Source organism: Cetorhinus maximus, chromosome 29 (assembly GCF_964194155.1).
Source record: "Cetorhinus maximus chromosome 29, sCetMax3.hap1.1, whole genome shotgun sequence".
NCBI lineage: Eukaryota > Metazoa > Chordata > Chondrichthyes > Lamniformes > Cetorhinidae > Cetorhinus > Cetorhinus maximus.
Genome location: NC_135907.1, coordinates 21299057 through 21318252, shown reverse-complemented (window position 1 = coordinate 21318252; position 19196 = coordinate 21299057). Strand labels below are relative to the sequence as shown.

General features: G+C 44.8%; 2 protein-coding genes across 3 annotated transcripts; one reads left to right on the top strand and one right to left on the bottom strand.

Moving 5' to 3' along the window:
• Positions 1-2019: 2019 nt before the first annotated feature.
• Positions 2020-5624, top strand: LOC144669413 (ferritin heavy chain-like). Its single transcript, XM_078531823.1, has 4 exons — positions 2020-3797; positions 4363-4509; positions 4630-4755; positions 5186-5624. Exons 1-4 carry the CDS (start codon positions 3696-3698, stop codon positions 5339-5341), a joined length of 531 nt encoding a protein of 176 aa, XP_078387949.1. The 5' UTR covers positions 2020-3695; the 3' UTR covers positions 5342-5624.
• A 1984-nt stretch (positions 5625-7608) lies between these two features.
• On the bottom strand, positions 7609-18731 carry LOC144669412 (ferritin heavy chain B-like). Of its 2 annotated transcripts, XM_078531821.1 has the most exons (4): positions 18396-18731; positions 11735-11881; positions 11500-11625; positions 7609-8065 (listed from the first exon to the last, which is right to left on the bottom strand). In XM_078531821.1, the coding sequence occupies exons 1-4, from the start codon at positions 18669-18671 to the stop codon at positions 7910-7912; spliced, it is 705 nt and encodes a 234-aa protein (XP_078387947.1). In that variant the 5' UTR covers positions 18672-18731; the 3' UTR covers positions 7609-7909. The 2 variants fall into 2 exon arrangements, with proteins under 2 accessions (XP_078387947.1, XP_078387948.1); XM_078531822.1 differs by lacking the exon at positions 11500-11625.
• Between the last annotated feature and the right edge of the window lie 465 nt (positions 18732-19196).

Here is a 19196-nt window from a genome sequence, read left to right as displayed (position 1 = left end):
CTAGCTCAATAAAATAGACCATATTGAATTGTGTTAAATGTGCTGTTAAACACATTTGCAGTCACATACCATACCCACCAAAAGTATTTACAACCCATTAATCAGCTTTGCACTCTGCACATTTATGTTTGGTGCTGACACATCCACTTGGCTGTATTGTCACCAGAAGAAAGAACTTTTAGTGTCTTTCAATCCTTACAGCACCTCAAACTGCTTCACGCCCAATTAATTATTTTTGAAGTGAAGCCTTGTTGTTTTATAGGCAGATACAGTAAATCAAAGCCTCTCCAGCAGCAATGCAATGAATAATAACCTCATTATTAACCAGTTCTGTTAGTACCTGAGGGATAAATGCTTGCCACAAAAGTGGGAGATCCTCTCTTGCTTTTTCTGACCACACCATGATCTCTTTTACATCCCAAGTTTCAAATTTCAAATTGCCAAAGATATCTTATTAAAAAAGAGTGACTTACATTTAAAAAGTACCTCTCACAACCTCAGGATGTCCCCATGTGTTTTACAGCCAATGATCACTTTTGACGTGCAATTATGAATGTAAGACACGTGGCAGCCAAACTGCGCACAGCAAGCTCCCACAAACAACAATGTGATAATAACCTGATATGCTGTTTTTTGTGATGTTCACTGAGGGGTAAATATTGGCCAGGAATGGGGGAGACCTTCCCTGCTCTTCTTCCAAATAGTGCCATGGGGTTGTTTACTTAAGAAAACGGACCGCGCCTCGATTTAACGTCTAATCTGAAAGACACCTCCTCCAGCAATGCAGCACCCACTAAATGCTGCACTGTCAGCCTAGACTTTTGTGCTCCACTTTCTGGTGTGGAACTTGAACCCATGACCTGTAGCTCATAGGCGAAAGTGACACACACTTTTGAGCCAAAGCCAACACAAATAGTAAGTGGCCTGACCATCACACTTTATGGTAGTTGGCTGACATTGCCCTATATTTGAAACAACAACAGAAAATGCTGGAAAAGCTCGGCAGGTCTGGCAGTATCTGCGGAGAGAGAAACAGAGTTAATGTTTCGAGTCCGTTTGACCCTTCTGTAGAAGGGTCATACGGACTCAAAACGTTAACCAAATTTGCTACCTGCTCTGTTTAGAAGGCAGTTGAACATGGAAAGGAAAGGGTTAGTCCCCTTTGGAGGCTTAATGTGGTGCTATAAATGGGCAATCAGCAATTTATCTACCCCAACTGAATGTGAGGCTACTTGCCGCATGTTCAGGAAAGGGCCTAGTCATTCTTGCCCTGATTACCAGAGCTATTCAGATGCTTTACATAAGTGCAGTCTAGCATCACTCGAGGGCAGACATGATCAACTCTGCTGTTCTTTCGCAGAATTGCTGCTGAACTCCAAACTTCACTACTTGGTGCATTACAGATCACTCAAGGAGTCCAGGTTGCTGTGGCAAAATAAACTCTTATGTTGTAGCCTGGAGCCATGGACAGTGATGGTAGAGGCGCCAACATTCTTCCCATCACATGGCTGACCATGAATCTCTCCCGCTCTTACCACCTGCCATTGGCACGTGTTGCAGGTTGTTAGTCAAACCTGTTTGGCTGCATTATGTACACACCTTCCTTGACCATCAAGTCCTGGAGTGGGGCTCAAACCTGGAGCTTCCTTGCTCACAGGCAGGGCTGCTACCCACTGCACCACAAGACCTCCCCATCAACAACTTGTTATCCACTGACAAATCTCATACTGGTTACCATCTGCAGAAGTCAAAACAATAACTGAGTTAAGATGTAAAATGACAAAATTTAAGAATAGTCCAATGTCATAGCTCATGGACAAAATGAATGAACTCTAATGACTGCTGACCGACCTATACGTTAATTTACTGCTCCTTTTCTATAGTTTTTGTGCTTTTATATTTTGCTTGGAAAAATGACTGATTGTAAAGCTGACCTCAACTCGGTCCCTGGCCACGCTGGAAGCTGATTTTAAATAAAGAAATGAATGAAGTGAAAATGGGTCCTATGCCAGGCAAAGAGGGTGTGTCGGCAGTTTACAGGACGGGCTTTTGCAAGTTTCAGGTACAGATGGGTACTGCACTGGGGGGGTGGGGTGAGTAGCCAAACCAGAACCACTCTTCCCTGCCCCACAAATATACTGTGGCCATTTTTAAGCTAGTCCTGCCCCCCACCCCCCTTTACCCCCGCCCACCTGTTAATGCTGATTCCAAGCTCCGCTTACTCATTGAGTCACTGGATATTCAACACCTCACTGCCTGGTTCAGGTGGCCTCTAGCGTTCTCTGAGCACTGGGCGGCTTGCCGACTGTATTCTGTAAATGTCTCGGGTCAGAGCAGAAGACGTGTTGGGGGAGGCAGTGGCGTAGTGGTATTGTCTCTGGACTGTAATACTCTGGGGTCCTGGGCTTGAATCCCACCACAACAGATGGTGGAATTTGAATTCATATCTGGAATTAAATGTCTAATGATGACCATGAAATGATTGTCATAAAACCCCATCTGGTTCACTAATGTCCTTTAGGGAAGGAAATCTGCCGTCCTTACCTGGTCTGGCCTACATGTGACTCCAGACACACAGCAATCTTAAAAATGCCCTCTGAACATAGGCAATAAATGCTGGCCTAGCCAGTGATGCTCACATCCCACGAATGAATAATATAAAAGAAATTTCAACCCCCTTTTTTGGGTACACATTTAAAATCATTTCCATTCACTGAAATCTTCGAGTGGGACTTGAACATACTCAGAGGTGAAAGTGAGTCAGGCTAACACAAGGATAACACTTTGCACTGGCACCAGTGATTGTTTTTTTTAAATTCCTTGTTGGGATGTGAGGATTTCTAGGTGGGCCAGCATTTATTGCCCAACTTGAGAAGGTGGTGGGTGAGCCGCCTTCTTGAACTGCTGCAGTCCATGTGGTGTAGGTACACCCACAGCGCTGTTAGGAAGGGGGGGGCTCCAAGATTTTGACCCAGTTGACAGTGAAAAGACGGCGATATAGTTCCAAGTCAGGATGGTGAGTGGCTTGGGGGGGAACTTGCAGGTGGTGGTGTTCCCATGTGTCTGCTGCCCTTGTCCTTCTAGGTGGTAGCGGTCATGGGTTTGGAAGGTGCGGTCGAAGGAGGTTTGTGGGGAGTTGTTGCAGTGCACCTTGTACACACAAGTGTACACACCGCTGTGCGTCGGCGGTGGGGACACCGTTGTCTTGATGGGCATCGGGGCAACATCTCTTAACTGCCAATAAAACCAATTGGCTGGCGATCAGTGGGCTCCCCCTCTTACAAAAGGCGCAATGCCAACAAGCTGACGTTGTGTAAGAAACTCATCCCTGACCCCACTCAGTGGGTTCGTCCGGGAAAAGGCAGCGAGTCACAAGCCCAGCACTCCAAGAGTTAACCAGTTTTGTGCTGAATCATCTCAGGGAGGCGGTAACAAGCTTGTGGGCGGCGACTCGCTCGATAAATACCAGGCGCTGGCTGGACAGTAGCACAGAATCCGGGTTGTATTCTTGCTTCAACAGTGTTTGAACGGAATAGAACCCAAACTTCGTATTTTTAAATCCCCCCCCCTCCTATTTTAAAAAAAAAAGCCATTTTAACACTTTATTTTGTCAACTTGCCCAACTTTTCTTCTTCTCTTCCCCCCCCAACTTTTTTTTTTGTTGCTTATTTTTTGGACAATCGCTGCAGATCAAGATGACTTCTCAAATCCGCCAGAATTACCACCAGGATTGCGAAGCGGCGATCAACCGCCAGATTAACATGGAGCTATACGCTTCTTATGTCTACATGTCCATGGTAAGGCGAAGCAAACTAATACAAGCGTTTCTGGGGGGGTGCAATCCCAGGGGGATGGTTTTTGGGTGGGGGGGGTGGTCATTCTCTAGGTTAAACCCCATCTTGCAAGAAACCCTGTTGAGTTGAGTTGGGTTGGGTTGAGTTGTGACCTTTTTTGTTGTCGTGATATTTCACTTCCTTCCCCCCGCCCGTTCAACACCAGCCTGTGTAATGCTGGAGTGCAACAAGGGGAAGCTGTATCTCAGCTTTAAAACGCTTGGCTTGTTTTTTTTTATATATTGTAAAACCCTGTTAATGATCAGTTAGCTGGTGAGCGGATCATTTCTTTTTTGTTCTGCGGTTCCCACCAGTTGTAACTGCAATGGTTTAATTTCCAGCAGCCTTGCTTTTCATAGCAGAATCTCGAGGTTGGATAAAAGTGGGGGGAGGAATCTCGAGGTTGTATAAAAGGGGGGGAGGAATCTCGAGGTTGTATAAAAGGGGGGGAGTTGTTTATGTTTTCTTGTGCTTAGTTCCAGATTCACTTTATCTATCTCTATCTCTCTCTCTCTCTCTCTTTCCCCAGTATGCCTTCTTTGACCGGGATGACGTTGCCCTGAAGAATTTCGCCAAGTTTTTCAAGGAACAGTCCCACGAGGAACGGGAACATGCGGAAAAGCTGATGAAATTCCAAAACCAGCGTGGGGGCCGTGTCATTCTGCAGGACGTGTCGGTTAGTACAAGGCTGGCTTCCCAACCACAATACATCACCCTGACCTTTTTCCTGTTGTTAGGGGTTTGTGTTTTAATTTGTGACCTAATCTTTTTCTTTCCCCCTCCACCCCCTCCCTAGAAACCTGACCGGGATGAGTGGAGCAATGGTCTGGAAGCGATGAGGTGCGCCCTGCACCTGGAGAGGACTGTGAATCAGTCCCTCCTCGAACTCCACAAACTGGCTTCTGACAAGGTCGACCCTCACGTACGTATCAACCTCTTGATTCTCTTTGTTCTGCCCAAGGCCGGTTTCTGTCTTGCTTTTTTAAACGATCCCTCCCACCAAGGAAGGCTGAGGCTCTGTCGATTGTAGACTTTTAGTCTGGGAAGCACCGTCGTTTTTGGACTGTAAAATGTTAGTATTTACTGGCTTACCTCGAACAGAAGATTTTTTCTTTTGGCAAGTGGTGGATGCTGAATTTGAGTGGAATAAAATTTCACATTTCTCCATTTGTCAGCATAATTGACTACCTAAATCCTCCTTGAGGAGAACTATTGTCTTAATTTAAAACAGCCAAAGAAGAACTGATTTAAAATACTCCACCACCGTCCAAATAATAAGCACTTCAGTGTTAGGTTCATTTTTCGTTTAAAAGTCGTGAATATTAACGATGACCTTTTTTTTTCTATCCTAGATGTGTGACTTCCTGGAGACTCACTACTTGGATGAGCAGGTCCAGGCTATCAAAAAGCTTGGGGATTTCATCACCAACCTGGTACGCTTGGGGGCACCCCAGAATGGCATGGCTGAATATCTCTTTGACAAGCATACCCTGGAAGAGAGCAGCTAAAACCCATCAGACATGGAAATCAACAGTGTGCCTACATTTCCATCATCGTCTCTACTATTGATGTTTTTTCACTTGTTGGGCAATGTTTACCCTTTTTTTTGAATTTGAGTCAGTTTTTGATATCTTTTAAGTGGGGTATTAACTTGGGTTGTGAAATAAGTTTGCAAATGGAAAGGATAAGATCACTGTTCCGAAGTTTGTAGTAATCTTTTATCAAACTGCCAAATTGTTTAAAAATGTGGCACAATTGGGTTTAAGTAAATAAAAGTTGTCAAGTGTTAAAGTTGTTGTTCTTTATTTAACACATCATGCACTTCCTTTGGTCTAGTGAACATTGTAGGGGAGGAATTCTTCAAACCTTAATCTCATAACCCCAGACTAAATTCTTGAATGCAGATGGGTGTGACTATATGGTGACACCCTTAACTACATGCACTAATGGGTGGAAACCTTTCTCAAACTAGGGGACAACAACGAATCTCCCTTCTATGTGCAGCTAGTCCATCGCCCTCTAGTCCTGTTAAAATAAAATCGTGGGTTGGTTACTCTTCCCTAGAAGGAGGCAATTCTGTTTAGCGCCATTCCAAAAACAAACAAATGCACAAGTTGTCTTGCCATTTTTTTTTTTCTTTCGTGGGACATGGGTGTCACTGGTTAGACCAGCATTTTTGCCCATTCCTAATTGCCCTTGTACTGAGTAGCTTGCTAAGCCATTTCAGAGGTCAGTGAAGAGTCAACCACATTGCTGAGATCTGGAGTCACATGTAGGACAGACCAAGTTGATGGCAGATTTCCTTCCCTAAAGGTTATTAATTGTTTAAAAACCATCCTGGTTTACTAATGATAATTGTCATGGTCACCATTACAGAGACTAGCTTTATATATTCCAGAGCTAATTGAATTTAAATTTTACCAGCAGCTGTGGTGGGATTTAAACCAGTGTTTCCCCTGAGCTTTAGCCTTGGGCTCTGGATTACTAGTCGAGTGACATCACACCACCACTGTCTTTCTTTCTCTTCCCCTCCCCCCCCCCCGCCCCCTCCAGTAGTCCTCAAAGTTAATGTATTCATGTAAATGAATATTGAGACTGCTTGTTAAAAGATGGTGTTTTAGGGTTGGTTACTAATCAAATGTAATTTTACATTTTGACAAAGTAACACTGCAGGAAGCCTATTGCAAACCTCATTCATGTCTGGAGGTACTGCTCAAACCTTTATCAATGAACAGACAGTTAAAACCTAAACTTTTGGAAAGCATTGTTAACAGTACCCAATTGCTTCTGAGTGACTTGTATCTTTTTTCAATATTGATATCCTGTTGCTTTCCTATGACCTCCACCACCTGTTGGCTCGAGCCCCACTTGAGACTTGAATACAACTCCTGTCTGGCACTCCCAGTGCAGTATTGAGGGAGTGCTGTACTGTCCAAGCTGCTGTGTTTTGGATGAGATGTTAAATCTCTCAGGTGGGCATCAAAGATCCCATGGTATTGGGAGAAGGGTGGTGGATTTCTCCTGGTGTCTTGGCCGATATTCATCCCTCAATCATCTGGTTATTTATCTTGTTGCTGTGTACAAGCTGGCTTCACTATTTGCCTACAAAAGTGTCACATCGATTCTAAAGTACTTAAGTAGCTGTGAAACGCTCCTATATAAATGTCTTTGAGTTGTCATTGCAGACATCTTGTTCCTTTAAGCATCCTCGCAGAGTTCCCAAGTGCATTGTTAGGTATGAGGCAGAGCCATATAGATCAGAAAGGTTTCCAGTTCAATTTCAGCCTTGGCCAATTAAATTGTCCCAAGTGCATCAATAGAGCACAAAGTGGGCCCAGTACTCGTGAGGTTTATGTGAAATAGGTTCAGAAAAAGCTGGCATTCCTGTGCTTGATCACTATATTAAAAAATGACAGGCAGGAAAAGGCAAGAGGGATCGCCAAGAAGGCTGGTCATTTCGGCAAATTACTGGGGGACAACTAGCTACCCAGCCAAGCACCTTTAGGATAAAAGCAAAATAACACGGATGCTGGAAATCTGAAATAAAAACAGAAAAAGCTGGTAAAACTCAGCAGTCTGGCAGAATCTGTGGAGAGAAACAGGTTAACATTTTGAGTCTGTATGACTTCAGAGCTAAAGCTTTGAAGAAGAGTCATATGGACTTGAAGCACCTTTAGGAGTTCATCCATATGCACGGTTGGTGCAACATTCTCTGTGTGAAAAGGGGCCCTAGTCTTCCTTGTGGATCCAAGAAGCATTGAGAGGCAAAACGGTAAAGGTTTAACAGCTTTTATTTGGGAACAGATTGCAAAGTGTGTTCTTTCCAGAGAGCTTGTCCAATGGGTTATTGTCACCACAAGGGATTCACTTTAATGCCACACTGCATTTACCACAACCATTTTGGTAATAACGGTGCTATAACTTAACACATGGGACAGCAAGGTTTACAGCCCCGTTGAACAATGGAACCCTTTCTGGCCAGTCAGGATGATGAGTTTGTGGAAAATGAGGAAAGGCAGACTTAACAGATGCAAGCCGTACCCTAATGAGCCAAGTTGGCCAAATGTAACCCATCATTAACTGCTCTCCCCCAGGGTGTGCTTGTCGAACAGGTATTCTCCCATGCCATTCTCAGGAGCACCCAATCGCTTCAAGTTGGTAATATGATCTCCAAGCTTCTTAATGGCCTCAATTTGCTCATTCAAGTAGTTTGACTCCAGGAATTCGCACAGCTAAAACAGGAAGAAAATGCAGTGTTGAAGAGTCTCTCCATATTGTAACTTACTTCACCAACAGGGGACACTCCCGTTTTAGGTCTAAAACTACTACTACCAGACCCTCACGATGGATTTAGAATAACCAACCTCAATTCATTCGCATTATCCAGTTGATTAGTGAAACACATTTCAAGAAATTGTTCACAACCGGTTAGATAGTTCTTTATTACCAGATCCTGACTCTGAATCTCCCAAAACAAAAGACCCTTGGAGATCTTTGCTCTCCTCCAGTTCTGGTTTCTTGCAGCCCTGATTTTATCACTCCAACACTGGTAACCCTTCAGCTGCTTAGGCCCTAAGACCAATTCCCTCCCTAAACCTCTCCTCTTTTAAGATGCTCCTTAAAACCTCTTTGATCGAGCTTTGGTCATCTAACGTAATTTATTCTTCCATGGGATGTGGGTGTCGCTGGCAAGGCCAGCATTTATTGCCCATCCCTAATTACCCTTGAACGAGTAACTTGCTGGGCCATTTCAGAGGGCAGTTAAGAGTCAACCACATTGCTGTGGATCTGGAGTACGTGTAGGCCAGGCCGGGTAAGGATAGCAGGCTTTCTTCCCTACTGGGCATTAGTGAACCAGGTGGATTTTTACAACAGTTAATAATAGTTTTATGGTCACCATTACTGAGGCTAGCTTTCAACTTGAGATATTATTAATTGCATTTTTAAAATTCCACCAGTTGCCATGGTGGAATTTGAACCGGTGCCCCTAGAGAATTAGCTTGGGTCTCTGGATTACTGGCCCAGTGACATTGCCACCACGCCACCATCTCCCCTTCATGAGGGTCAGTGTCAAACCTTGTCAGATTAATGCCCCTGGAGCATTTGTTGTGTAAAATGCACTATATATAAATGAAAGCTGTTGTATTTGCCCACATGAGAATCAAATTTCCACACTTCAGGTTTGTTCCTTTCTGTGGAATGGTTATAAAATTATGAGAATTCATCCAATTGGCCAGAGAGGGATTTTCTGATAGGTACGAACTAATCTAAGGTGTTTGGAAATATGACATTCGCCGCTCAGTGCTTACTGCTGGGTCGCTAATATGGTAACAGCTTCTATAATTGCAAGGATGTAACTAAGTGGGGGTTCTGCCCTTTCTGGGTGGAACTTCTGTCCACATCTTACAAAGTAAATGATGGGCGAGTTTCATGTGCTACCCTTCCTTATCCAGCAACAATCAATGAATCACGGAACATTTTAATAATCTTTACCCACCCACAGTGAGCAAAAGTAGGCAAGGTCATGCTCTTTGTTGAGTTCTCCCCTTCTAAGTTTAGTCAGAAAACTGTACAGCATAGAAGGAAGCTTTTCAGCCCATCGTGCCTGTGCTAGCTCTATGAAACAGTTAACTAACTCACCCCACTCCCCTACTCATTTCCCAAAGCTCTTCAAACATTTTCTTTTCAAGTATTTATCCAATTGCCTTTGGAAAATTACCATTGAATCTGCTTCCACTGCTCTGTCAGGCAGCACATTCCAAATCACAACAACTTGCTGCATTAAGGTTTTCATTCTTCATCTACCCCTCTGTTTCTTTGGCCACTTATCTTAAATCTGTGTCACCTGGTTACCAACCCTCCAATGGAGAAAGTTTCTCAGGAAACTGGCATAGTGTATAAGGAAGGAAGGGAAACAAGCAGTAGTGTCATGGAACATATAGAGATTAAAGAGGAGGAGGTGCTTGCTGCCTTACAGCGAAAAAGGTAGATAAATCCTCCGGGCCTGACATGATATTCCCTCGGACCTTGAGGGAGACTAGTGTAGAAATTGAGGGGCCCTGGCAGAAATATTTAAAATGTCCTTAGCCACGGGTGAGGTGCCGGAGGATTGGAGGGTAGCTCATGTTGTTCCGTTGTTTAAAAAAAGGTCCAAAATAAACCAGGTAATTACAGGCCAATGAGCCTGACGTCAGTAGTAGGTAAATTATTGGAAGGTGTTCTGAGAGATCAGATATACAATTATTTGGACAGCCAAGGGCCGATTAAGGATAGTCAGCATGGCTTTGTGCGTGGTAGGTCGTGTTCAACGAACCTTGTAGAGTTTTTCGAGGAGGTTACCAAGAAGGAAAGGAAAGGCTGTGGATGTTGTCTACATGGACTTCAGTAAGGCCTTTGACAAGGTCCCACATGGGAGGTTAGTTCAGAAGGTTCAAACACTTGGTATCCATGGAGAGGTTGCAAACTGGATTCGAAATTGGCTGTGTGGGAGAAGACAGAGAGTGATAGTGGATGATTGCTTCTCAGACTGGAGGTCTGTGACTAGTGGTGTGCCTCAGGGATCTGTGTTGGGACCATTGTTGTTTGTTGTCTATATCAATGATTTGGATGATAATGTGGTAAATTGGATCAGCAAGTTTGCTGATGACACTAAGATTGGAGGCGTTGTGGACAGCGAGGAAGGCTTTCAAAGCTTGTAGAGGGATCTGGACCAACTGGAAAAATGGGCCAGAAAATGGCAGATGGAATTTAATGCAGAAAAGTGTGAGGTGTTGCATTTTGGAAGGACAAACCAAGGTAGGACATACACAGTAAATGGTAGGGCACTGAGGAGTGCGGAGGAACAAAGGGATCTGGGAGTTCAGATACATAATTCCCTGAAAGTGGCGTCACAGGTAGACAAGGTTGTAAAGAAAGCTTTTGGCATACTGGCCTTCATAAATCAAAGTATTGAGTATAGGAGTTGGGATGTTATGGTGAGGTTGTATAAAACATTGATGAGGCCAACTTTGGAGTGTTGTGTGCAGTTCTGGTCGCCTAACTACAGGAAGGATATCAGTAAGATTGAAAGAGTGCAGAGAAGATTTACTAGGATGTTGCTGGGTCTTAAGGAGTTGAGTTACAGGGAAAGATTAAACAGGTTAGGACTTTATTCCTTGGAGCATAGAAGGATGAGGGGAGATTTGATAGAAGTTTACAAAATTATGAGGGGTATAGACAGAGTAAATGCGAGTAGGCTCTTTCCACTTAGATTAGGAGATATAAACACGAGAGGACATGGCTTTAGGGTGAAAGGGAAAAGGTTTAGGGGGAACATTAGGGGGAACTTCTTCACTCAGAGAGTGGTGAGAGTGTGGAACGAGCTGCCATCTGACGTGGTAAATGCGGGCTCACTCTTAAGTTTTAAGAATAAATTGGATAGATACATGGATGGGAGAGATCTGGAGGGTTATGGACTGGGTGCAGGTCAATGGGATTAGCGGAATAATATTTTGGCACGAATGGCCTGTTTTCTGTGCTGTAGTGTTCTATGGTTCTATTTACTCTAACCAAACATCTCATAACTTTGAACATTTCGATCATATCTACGCAGATATCTGCTCGAAGGGCAATAAGTTTATACACCAATTCAGGGTGGCCAAGATTTGGTGAGGGTCGCACAACTCACAATAGGATCGTTCTGTTCGGATGCCAGTTTGTGCAGGTCCAGGAGACGTTGGTTGACAGCTTTCTCCAGCTGCAGGGCATGCTCCATAGCCTCCAAGCCGTTGCCCCATTCATCCCGGTGGGGTTTCTAGGAATAAAGACAACTGGCTCATTGGAGTTGATGGAAATTTCTTAACACTGGGGAGAAGTGGGTGGGAAGGGGAAGAAGAGGACGGAGAGATCGCCCTCCCACTAACCTTGATGTCCTTCAGGATGATGCGGCCTCCACGCTGGTTCTGAAACTTCATCAGCTTTGCAGCATGTTCCTGTTCCTCAAGCGACTGCTCCAAGTAAAACTTTGCAAAGTTTTTCAAAGCAACATCATCCCGGTCAAAGTAGTAGGACTGAAGCAGAAAAGAACAATGCATAATGGCAGATTTCAGAACACCCTCACCTCCAAGGTGCACACCATTCCGACACGAACATAACCTCACACTTCCTTTTGTTTTCATTCATTCATGGGATATGGGCCAGCATTTATTGCCCATCCCTAGTTGCCCTTGAGAAGGTGGCGGTGAGCTGCCCTCTTGAACCACTGCAGTCCATGTGGTGTGGGTACACCCACAGTGCTATTAGGGAGGGAGTTCCAGGATTTTGACTCAGCGACAGTGAAGGAATGGCGATATATTTCCAAGTCAGGATGGTGAATGATTTGGAGGGGAACTTCCAGGTGGTGGTGCTCCCATCTATCTGCTGCCCTTGTCCTTCTAGATGGTAGCAGTCATGGGTTTGGAAGGTGCTGTCTTAAGGAGCCTTGGTGAATTCCTACAGTGCATCTTGTAGATGGTGCACACTGCTGCTACTGTGTGTCGGTGGTGGAGGAAGTGAATGTTTGTGGATGTGGTGCCAATCAGGCGGAGCTGCTTTCTCCTGGACGGTGTCCAGCTTCTTCAGTGTTGTAGGAGCTGTGCTCATCCAGGCAAGTGAAGGGTATTACATCACACTCCTGACTTGTGCCTTGTAGGTGGTGGACAGGCTTTGGGGAGTCAGGAGGTGAGTTACTCGTTGCACGATTCCCAGCCTCTGACCTGCTCTTGTAGCCACAGTATTTATATGGCTAGTCCAGTTCAGTTTCTGGTCAATGGTAACCCTGAGGATGTTGATAGTGGGGGATTCAGTGACGGTAATGCCACTGCACATCAAGGGGCGATGGTTGGATTCTCTCTTTTTGGAGATGGTCATTGCCTGACACTTGTGTGGCACGAATGTTACTTGCCACTTGTCAGCCCAAGCCTGAATATTGTCCAGGTCTTGCTGCATTTGGACATGGACTGCCTCAATATCTGAGGAGTCGCGAATGGTGCTGAAAAATTGTGCAATCATTGTGCTTCATCATTGCCATCTCCTACAGTTCACTACCTAATACGATTGTGAGAGGCCCATCACCACAAGAACTTCAGTGCTTCAAGAAACAATCCCACACCATCTTCTCAGGGCAAATAAGAATACCTAAGTGCCAGCTGTGCCTCAGTGAGTAGCCCTCACCCCGAGTCATAAGGTTATGGGTTTGCGCACAGTCCAGAGATGTGACAATTCCATTGTAGTTGGGAGCACTGCACTGTAGTAGGTGAGACACTAAACTGAGGCTAAACTGTCTTTTCTCTCAGGTGGATTTGCAAGATCCACTGGCAATATTTTGAAGAGCGTGAGAGTTATCCCTGGTGTCCTGGCTAATATTTATCCCTCAACCAAAATCACTAAAACAAATCCAGGTATTTAGTCATTAACTCATTATTGTTTGCATAAGCTTGCTGTATGCAAATTGGCTGATAAGTGTTTTGGGATATCCTGAGATTGGGAAAGGAGCTATATAAATGCAAGTTCTTTCTTTAACAATGAAAGTGCCTGTGTAAACATGTCACACTGCTGTTACACCCTCCTGCCACTGGAGGCTCTGCAGCACCTCTACTGACAGAAAGGTATAAGTACAACATGACAAGCCTACATACATTATAAACAGGGCAAAAGAAATTACAAAGAAAAAACCTGAGAGGAGTGTGAGTTGATGTAATTTGTTCAGTTTCTATCTATTCATATAACTTCCAATTCCAATCCAAACTATATTTATGTTCTGTCCTTGCTCAAAGATCATTAGTCTCAATAATCTTCCAGTTTGGATGACAACTCAGCCTGAAAAGTTAACTCTGTTTCTCTCTCCACGGATGCTGTTTTTATTTGTTTCCAACAATCACAGTATTTTGCTTTTATTTTATCCTGTTCCTACTTTAAATAAAGATGATGGACTTAGTCTCAGTTATATTAGGGGAGAGTCCTCTCTATAAATACTCCTTGGTGGCTTCTAATCTTCAGCCTCATTTAAGGCTGTTAGGTTTGAAACAAATCTCCTGTGCTTATTCTAAATCAACTAGATTACATGTTGCATTTGGATTTGCAAAGTCTGCTGGGTTGTGAGGGGGCTGTACTGGTTTGTTAACAGGTGTGCTGGGATTGATAGGGGATGCACCAGGATTGCATGTGGGATGCGCTGGGACTGAGAGACAATGACCATGATGATAAGAAATAGGAGCAGTAGTAGGCCATTCGGCCCTAGAGCCTACTCTGTTGTTCAATAAGGTCATGGTTCATTTGATTGTGGCCATAATTCCACATTGCTGCCTGTCTCCCATAACCCTTAGCTCCCTTGTCAATCAAAAATATGTCCACCTCAGCCTTGAACATCTTCAATGACCCAGCCTCCACTGCTCTCTCTGGAGAATTCCAAAGGCTAATGACCCTTTGACCTTACTGTCTTAAATGGCGGTGGGGGGGGGGGCCTTATTTTGAAACTGCGCCCCCTAGTTTTACATTTCCCCATGACAGGAAACATCCTCTCAGCATCTACCCTGTCAAGTCCTCTCAGAATCTTATTTGTTTCAGTAAGATCACCTCTCATTCTTCTCAAATTCAATGTGTATAGGCCCAACCTACTTTACCTTTCCTCATAAGACAACCCCTTCATCCCAGGAATCAGACCAGTGAATCCTCTCTGAACTGCTGCCAGTGTAACTATATCCCACCTTAAGTGAGGAGACCAAAACTATACACAGCACTCCAGGTGTGGCCTCACCAATGTCCTGTCCAACTGTAACAAGCCTTCCCTATATTTATACTCCATCCCCCTTGCAATAAAGAACAACATTCCATTTGCTTACCTCATTACTTGCTGATTCATGTACAAGGACACCCAGATCCCTGTGTACTGCAGCATTCTGCAGTCTCTCACTATTTAAATAATAGTTTGCTTTTCTATTCTTTCTGCCAGAGAAGACAACCAAATATTTTCCTACATTACACTTAATCTGCCAATTTTTTTGCCCACTCACTTAACCTACCTATATCCCTTTCCAAATTGTATCCTCCTCACAACTTGCAGTCCAACCTATCGTTTTACCATCTGCAAAGCTGGCTGCAATACAGTCCTTCATCCAAGTCATTAAAATAGATAGTAAATAGTTCAGGTCCCAGCATTGATCCCTGTGGTACTCCACTAGTTAACAGCTTGCAATCTGAAAAAGACCCACTTATCCCGATTTTCTGTTTCTTGTCAGTTAGCCAATCCTCTATTCATGCTAATATATCACCCACACCACCATGAGCTCTTATCTGGTCCACTAACCTTTTATGTGGCACCTTATTGGATGACTTTTGGACATCCAAATATACTACATCTACTGGTTCCCCTTTATCCACCCTACTTGTTACATCCTCAAAGAACTCTAATAAATTTGTCAAATACATTTTCCCTTTCACAAAACCATAGTGACTCCGCCTGTATTATGATTTTCATAAATGTGTTACTATCTCCTTTATAATGGAATCTAGCATTTTCCCAATGACAAAAGCTAGACGGTAGTCTCCATCTGCTCCACCCCCTCTCTTCAACAGCATAAAACCCATCACATTTCTACCTCTCTTCAGTTCTGAAGAAGTTGTACGGGGTCGAAACATTAACTCTGTTTCTCTTTCCACAGACCCTGCCAGACCTGCTGAGTTTTCCACCATTTCCTGTTTTTATTTCAGATTTCCAGCATCTACAGTATTTTGCTTTTATTACAGTTTCCTGCTTTCTCTGTCTCCCTCCTTTCTTGAATACTGTGGTTACATTTGTGGCTTTCCACTCCCCTGGCTCCTTACCACAATCTAGGGAATTTTGCAAGGTTACAACCAATGCGTCCACTATCTCTGCAGCCATTTCCTTTAAGACCTTATGGGTATGGGGATCAAGTGGGGGACTGACTGGATTGCTGTGCGGAGAACTGGCACGGGTGCAACGGGCAAAAAGGGCCTCCTTCTGTGTCATATATGACTCTATGCTGGCCATCAGGTCCAAGGGACTTATCAGCCTTTAGTCCCGTTAGCTTTCCTAGTACTTTTTCTCTAGTAATCGTGATTGTTTTAAGTTCCTCCCTCCCATTTGTCTCTTGATCTTCTACTGTTCTTGATATGCCTTAAGTGTCTTCTACCATGAAGACAGATACAAAATGCTTGTTCAAAGTCTTTGACAGTTCTTTGTTTCCCATTATTAATTCCCCAGTCCCACCTTCTAAGGGACCAACACTTACTTTAGCTACTCTCTTCCTTTTTATATTCTTGTAAAGCTTTCATTGTCTGTTTTAAGTTTCTTACTAATTTTCTCTCATATTCCATTTTCTCCCTATTATTTCTCTAGTCATCCTTTACGGGCTTCTAAAATTTTCTCAATCTTCTGGTCATCTAATCTTTGCAGTATTGTACATGTTTCTTTCAATTTGATACCATCCTTAACTTCCTTAGTTAGCCACAGATGGGGCGTCCTTCTCGTAGCACCTTCCTTTCTCAATGGAATATATCTTTGTCGAGAGCTATTAAATATCTACTTAAATGTCTGCCACTGCTTCTCTACTGTCTTACCTTTTAACTGTTTTCCCCATTCCACTTTCGCCAACTCTGTCTTCATAGCCATGTAATCGCCTTTATTTAAGTCCAAGACTAGTTTCACCCTCAAACTGAATGTGAAATTCTACCATGTTATGATCACTCTTACCTGGAGGATCCTTTACTATGAGGTCAATACTTAATCCTGATTAATTACACATTACCAGGTCTAAAATAGTCTGTACCCTGGTTGGTTCAAGAACATATCGTTCTAAGAAACTGTCCCAATTAGACTCTATGAACTCATCCTTCAGGCTACTTTTGCCAATTTCATTTGTGCAATCTATATGATTAAAATCCCCCCATTAAACTGCTATTGCAGTAACTTTCTTACAAGCACCCACCCCTCCCCCCATTATTTCTTGATTTATACAGTCCTGCAGAGTAGCTACTGTTAGGGTGCCTATAAACCACTCTCAGCAGTGACTTCTTTGCTTTGCTATTTATTTCCACCCAAATTGATTCTACATTTTGGACTGGGATTGAGGGAATACACTGAAATTGTGTAATGGGATGTGCTGGGATTGTGAGGGGATATACTTGGTTCCTCTGCTGGTGCTATGCGGGATATGCTACATTGTGTGGGAATGTACTAGATTTCTCTGTTGGTACTGTGGGGTATGTGCTGGTTTCTCCACTGAGATTGAAGCAATATTCTAGATTGCATGGGATGTGCTGGCTGGTGTTTCTCTAGACAGTAGGGTATGCTAAATTGTAAGGGATTTCCAGATTTCCTGCTGGATTGTGTTATACAGTAAGGGTCTGCTGGAATTCCCTGCTGGGATATGCTCGACAGTGAGGAGGTGCTGGGATTTTACAGTTGGGTTATGCTATGTTGTATGGGATTGGCTGTTTTTTCTGCTGCGATTGGGTCTGTGTTAGATTTACCACTGGATGTGCTGGATTCCCTGTTGAGATGTGTTGTGCTCTATGGGATGTGCTGGATTTTTCCTGGGATTCCCTACCAGGGGTGTGTTGGGTTGAATGGTACCTGTTGTATTCTCTCCTTGTATGTGTTTTCCCTGCTGGGATGTGCTGTGATTCCCTCTTGGAATGTATTGAACAGTGAGCATCTGCTGGGATTCCAATCCTGCAATGTGTTGGGTTGAATGGGATCTGCTGGATCCTGAGTTGTATGGGATGTGCTGGGATTATCTTCTGGGATTCCCTCTTGGGATGTGCCGGGACTGCCTCTTGGGATGCGGATTACCTGCTGGGATTCCCTGCTTGGAAGTGCTGGGATTCCCTCTTGGGATGTGCTGGGATTCCCTGCTGGAATGTGGATTCCCTGCTGGTATTATCTGATGGGATGTGGATTACCTGCTGGTATTATCTGATGGGATGTGGATTTCCTGCTGGGATGTGGATTACCTGCTGGGATTATCTGATGGGATGTGGATTTCCTGCTGGGATGTGGATTACCTGCTGGGATTATCTGATGGGATGTGGATTTCCTGCTGAGATGTGGATTACCTGCTGGGATGTGGATTCCCTGCTGGGATGTGGATTACCTACTGGGATTATCTGATGGGATGTGGATTACCTGCTGGGATTATTTGATGGGATGTGGATTACCTGCTGGGATCATCAGATGGGATATGGATTCCCTGCTGGGATGTGGATTCCCTGCTGGGATGTGGATTACCTGCTGGGATGTGGATTACCTGCTGGGATGTGGATTACCTGCTGAGATGTGGATTCCCTGCTGGGATGTGGATTACCTGATGGGATTATCTGATGGGATGTGGATTACCTGCTGGGATGTGGATTACCTGATGGGATGTGGATTACTTGATGGGATTATCTGATGGGATGTGGATTACCTGCTGGGATGTGGATTACCTGATGGGATGTGGATTACTTGATGGGATTATCTGATGGGATGTGGATTACCTGCTGGGATTATCTACTGGGATTCCCTCTTGTGATGTGTTAGACTCTCACCATGGACAGGTAGACGTAGGAGGCGCTGAGCTCCAGGTTGATCTGGCTGTTGATGCCATCCTCACATTTACTCGGGTAGTTCTGGCGGCTCTGGCTCTGGCCCCGGCCCCGGCCCTGGCACTGGCCCGCTTGGCCGCCTCCGTGGACCTGCGGCCCCCTCCACAGCCGCCCGGCGGCGGGAGAGCAGCAGGGTGGGCACTGGAAGGGGTGGAGGAGGCGGCGGCCAGACTGTAGGCCCAACAACAGGCCGGGTAAGAGGCTCCACAGCCTGCCCATAGGAGCGCGCACAAGCCGCGGGTGCGCGCAAGGCACCGCCCACGACGCCCGTCCCTCAACGTGGGGGGAGGGGGGGGTGGGGCGTGCGCCACCGGATCCGAGGCCGCTGATTGGTCAACGGTGGCGTAGGCGGGCAGCTAGCTGGCTTCCGCCATATTGGGAAGGAAGGATATTGTGGAGATGGGGGCCGTGCGGCCGCCATGTTGAGTGTGGCGCGCCCATCGTCGAGCATCGTCCGCCATTTTGAGTGGTATCAACTCGAGTCCTGTCCTGTTTGTCCGCCATGTTGGGTGTGGCAGGCCCTACGCCATGTTGGGTGTGGCAGGCCCTATGCCATGTTGGGTGTGGCAGACAATGCATCTTGATCTTCCCACTGGCTGTGATCTATTATTTTAGCTCAGGCTGCTTATAGACTCATAACAGATAACTCATAACTCATAATACAGAATGGAAGGAAGCCATTCAGCCTGTCGTGTCCATGCTGGCTCTCCGCAAATGCAACTCACCTAGTCCCACTGCCTGGCC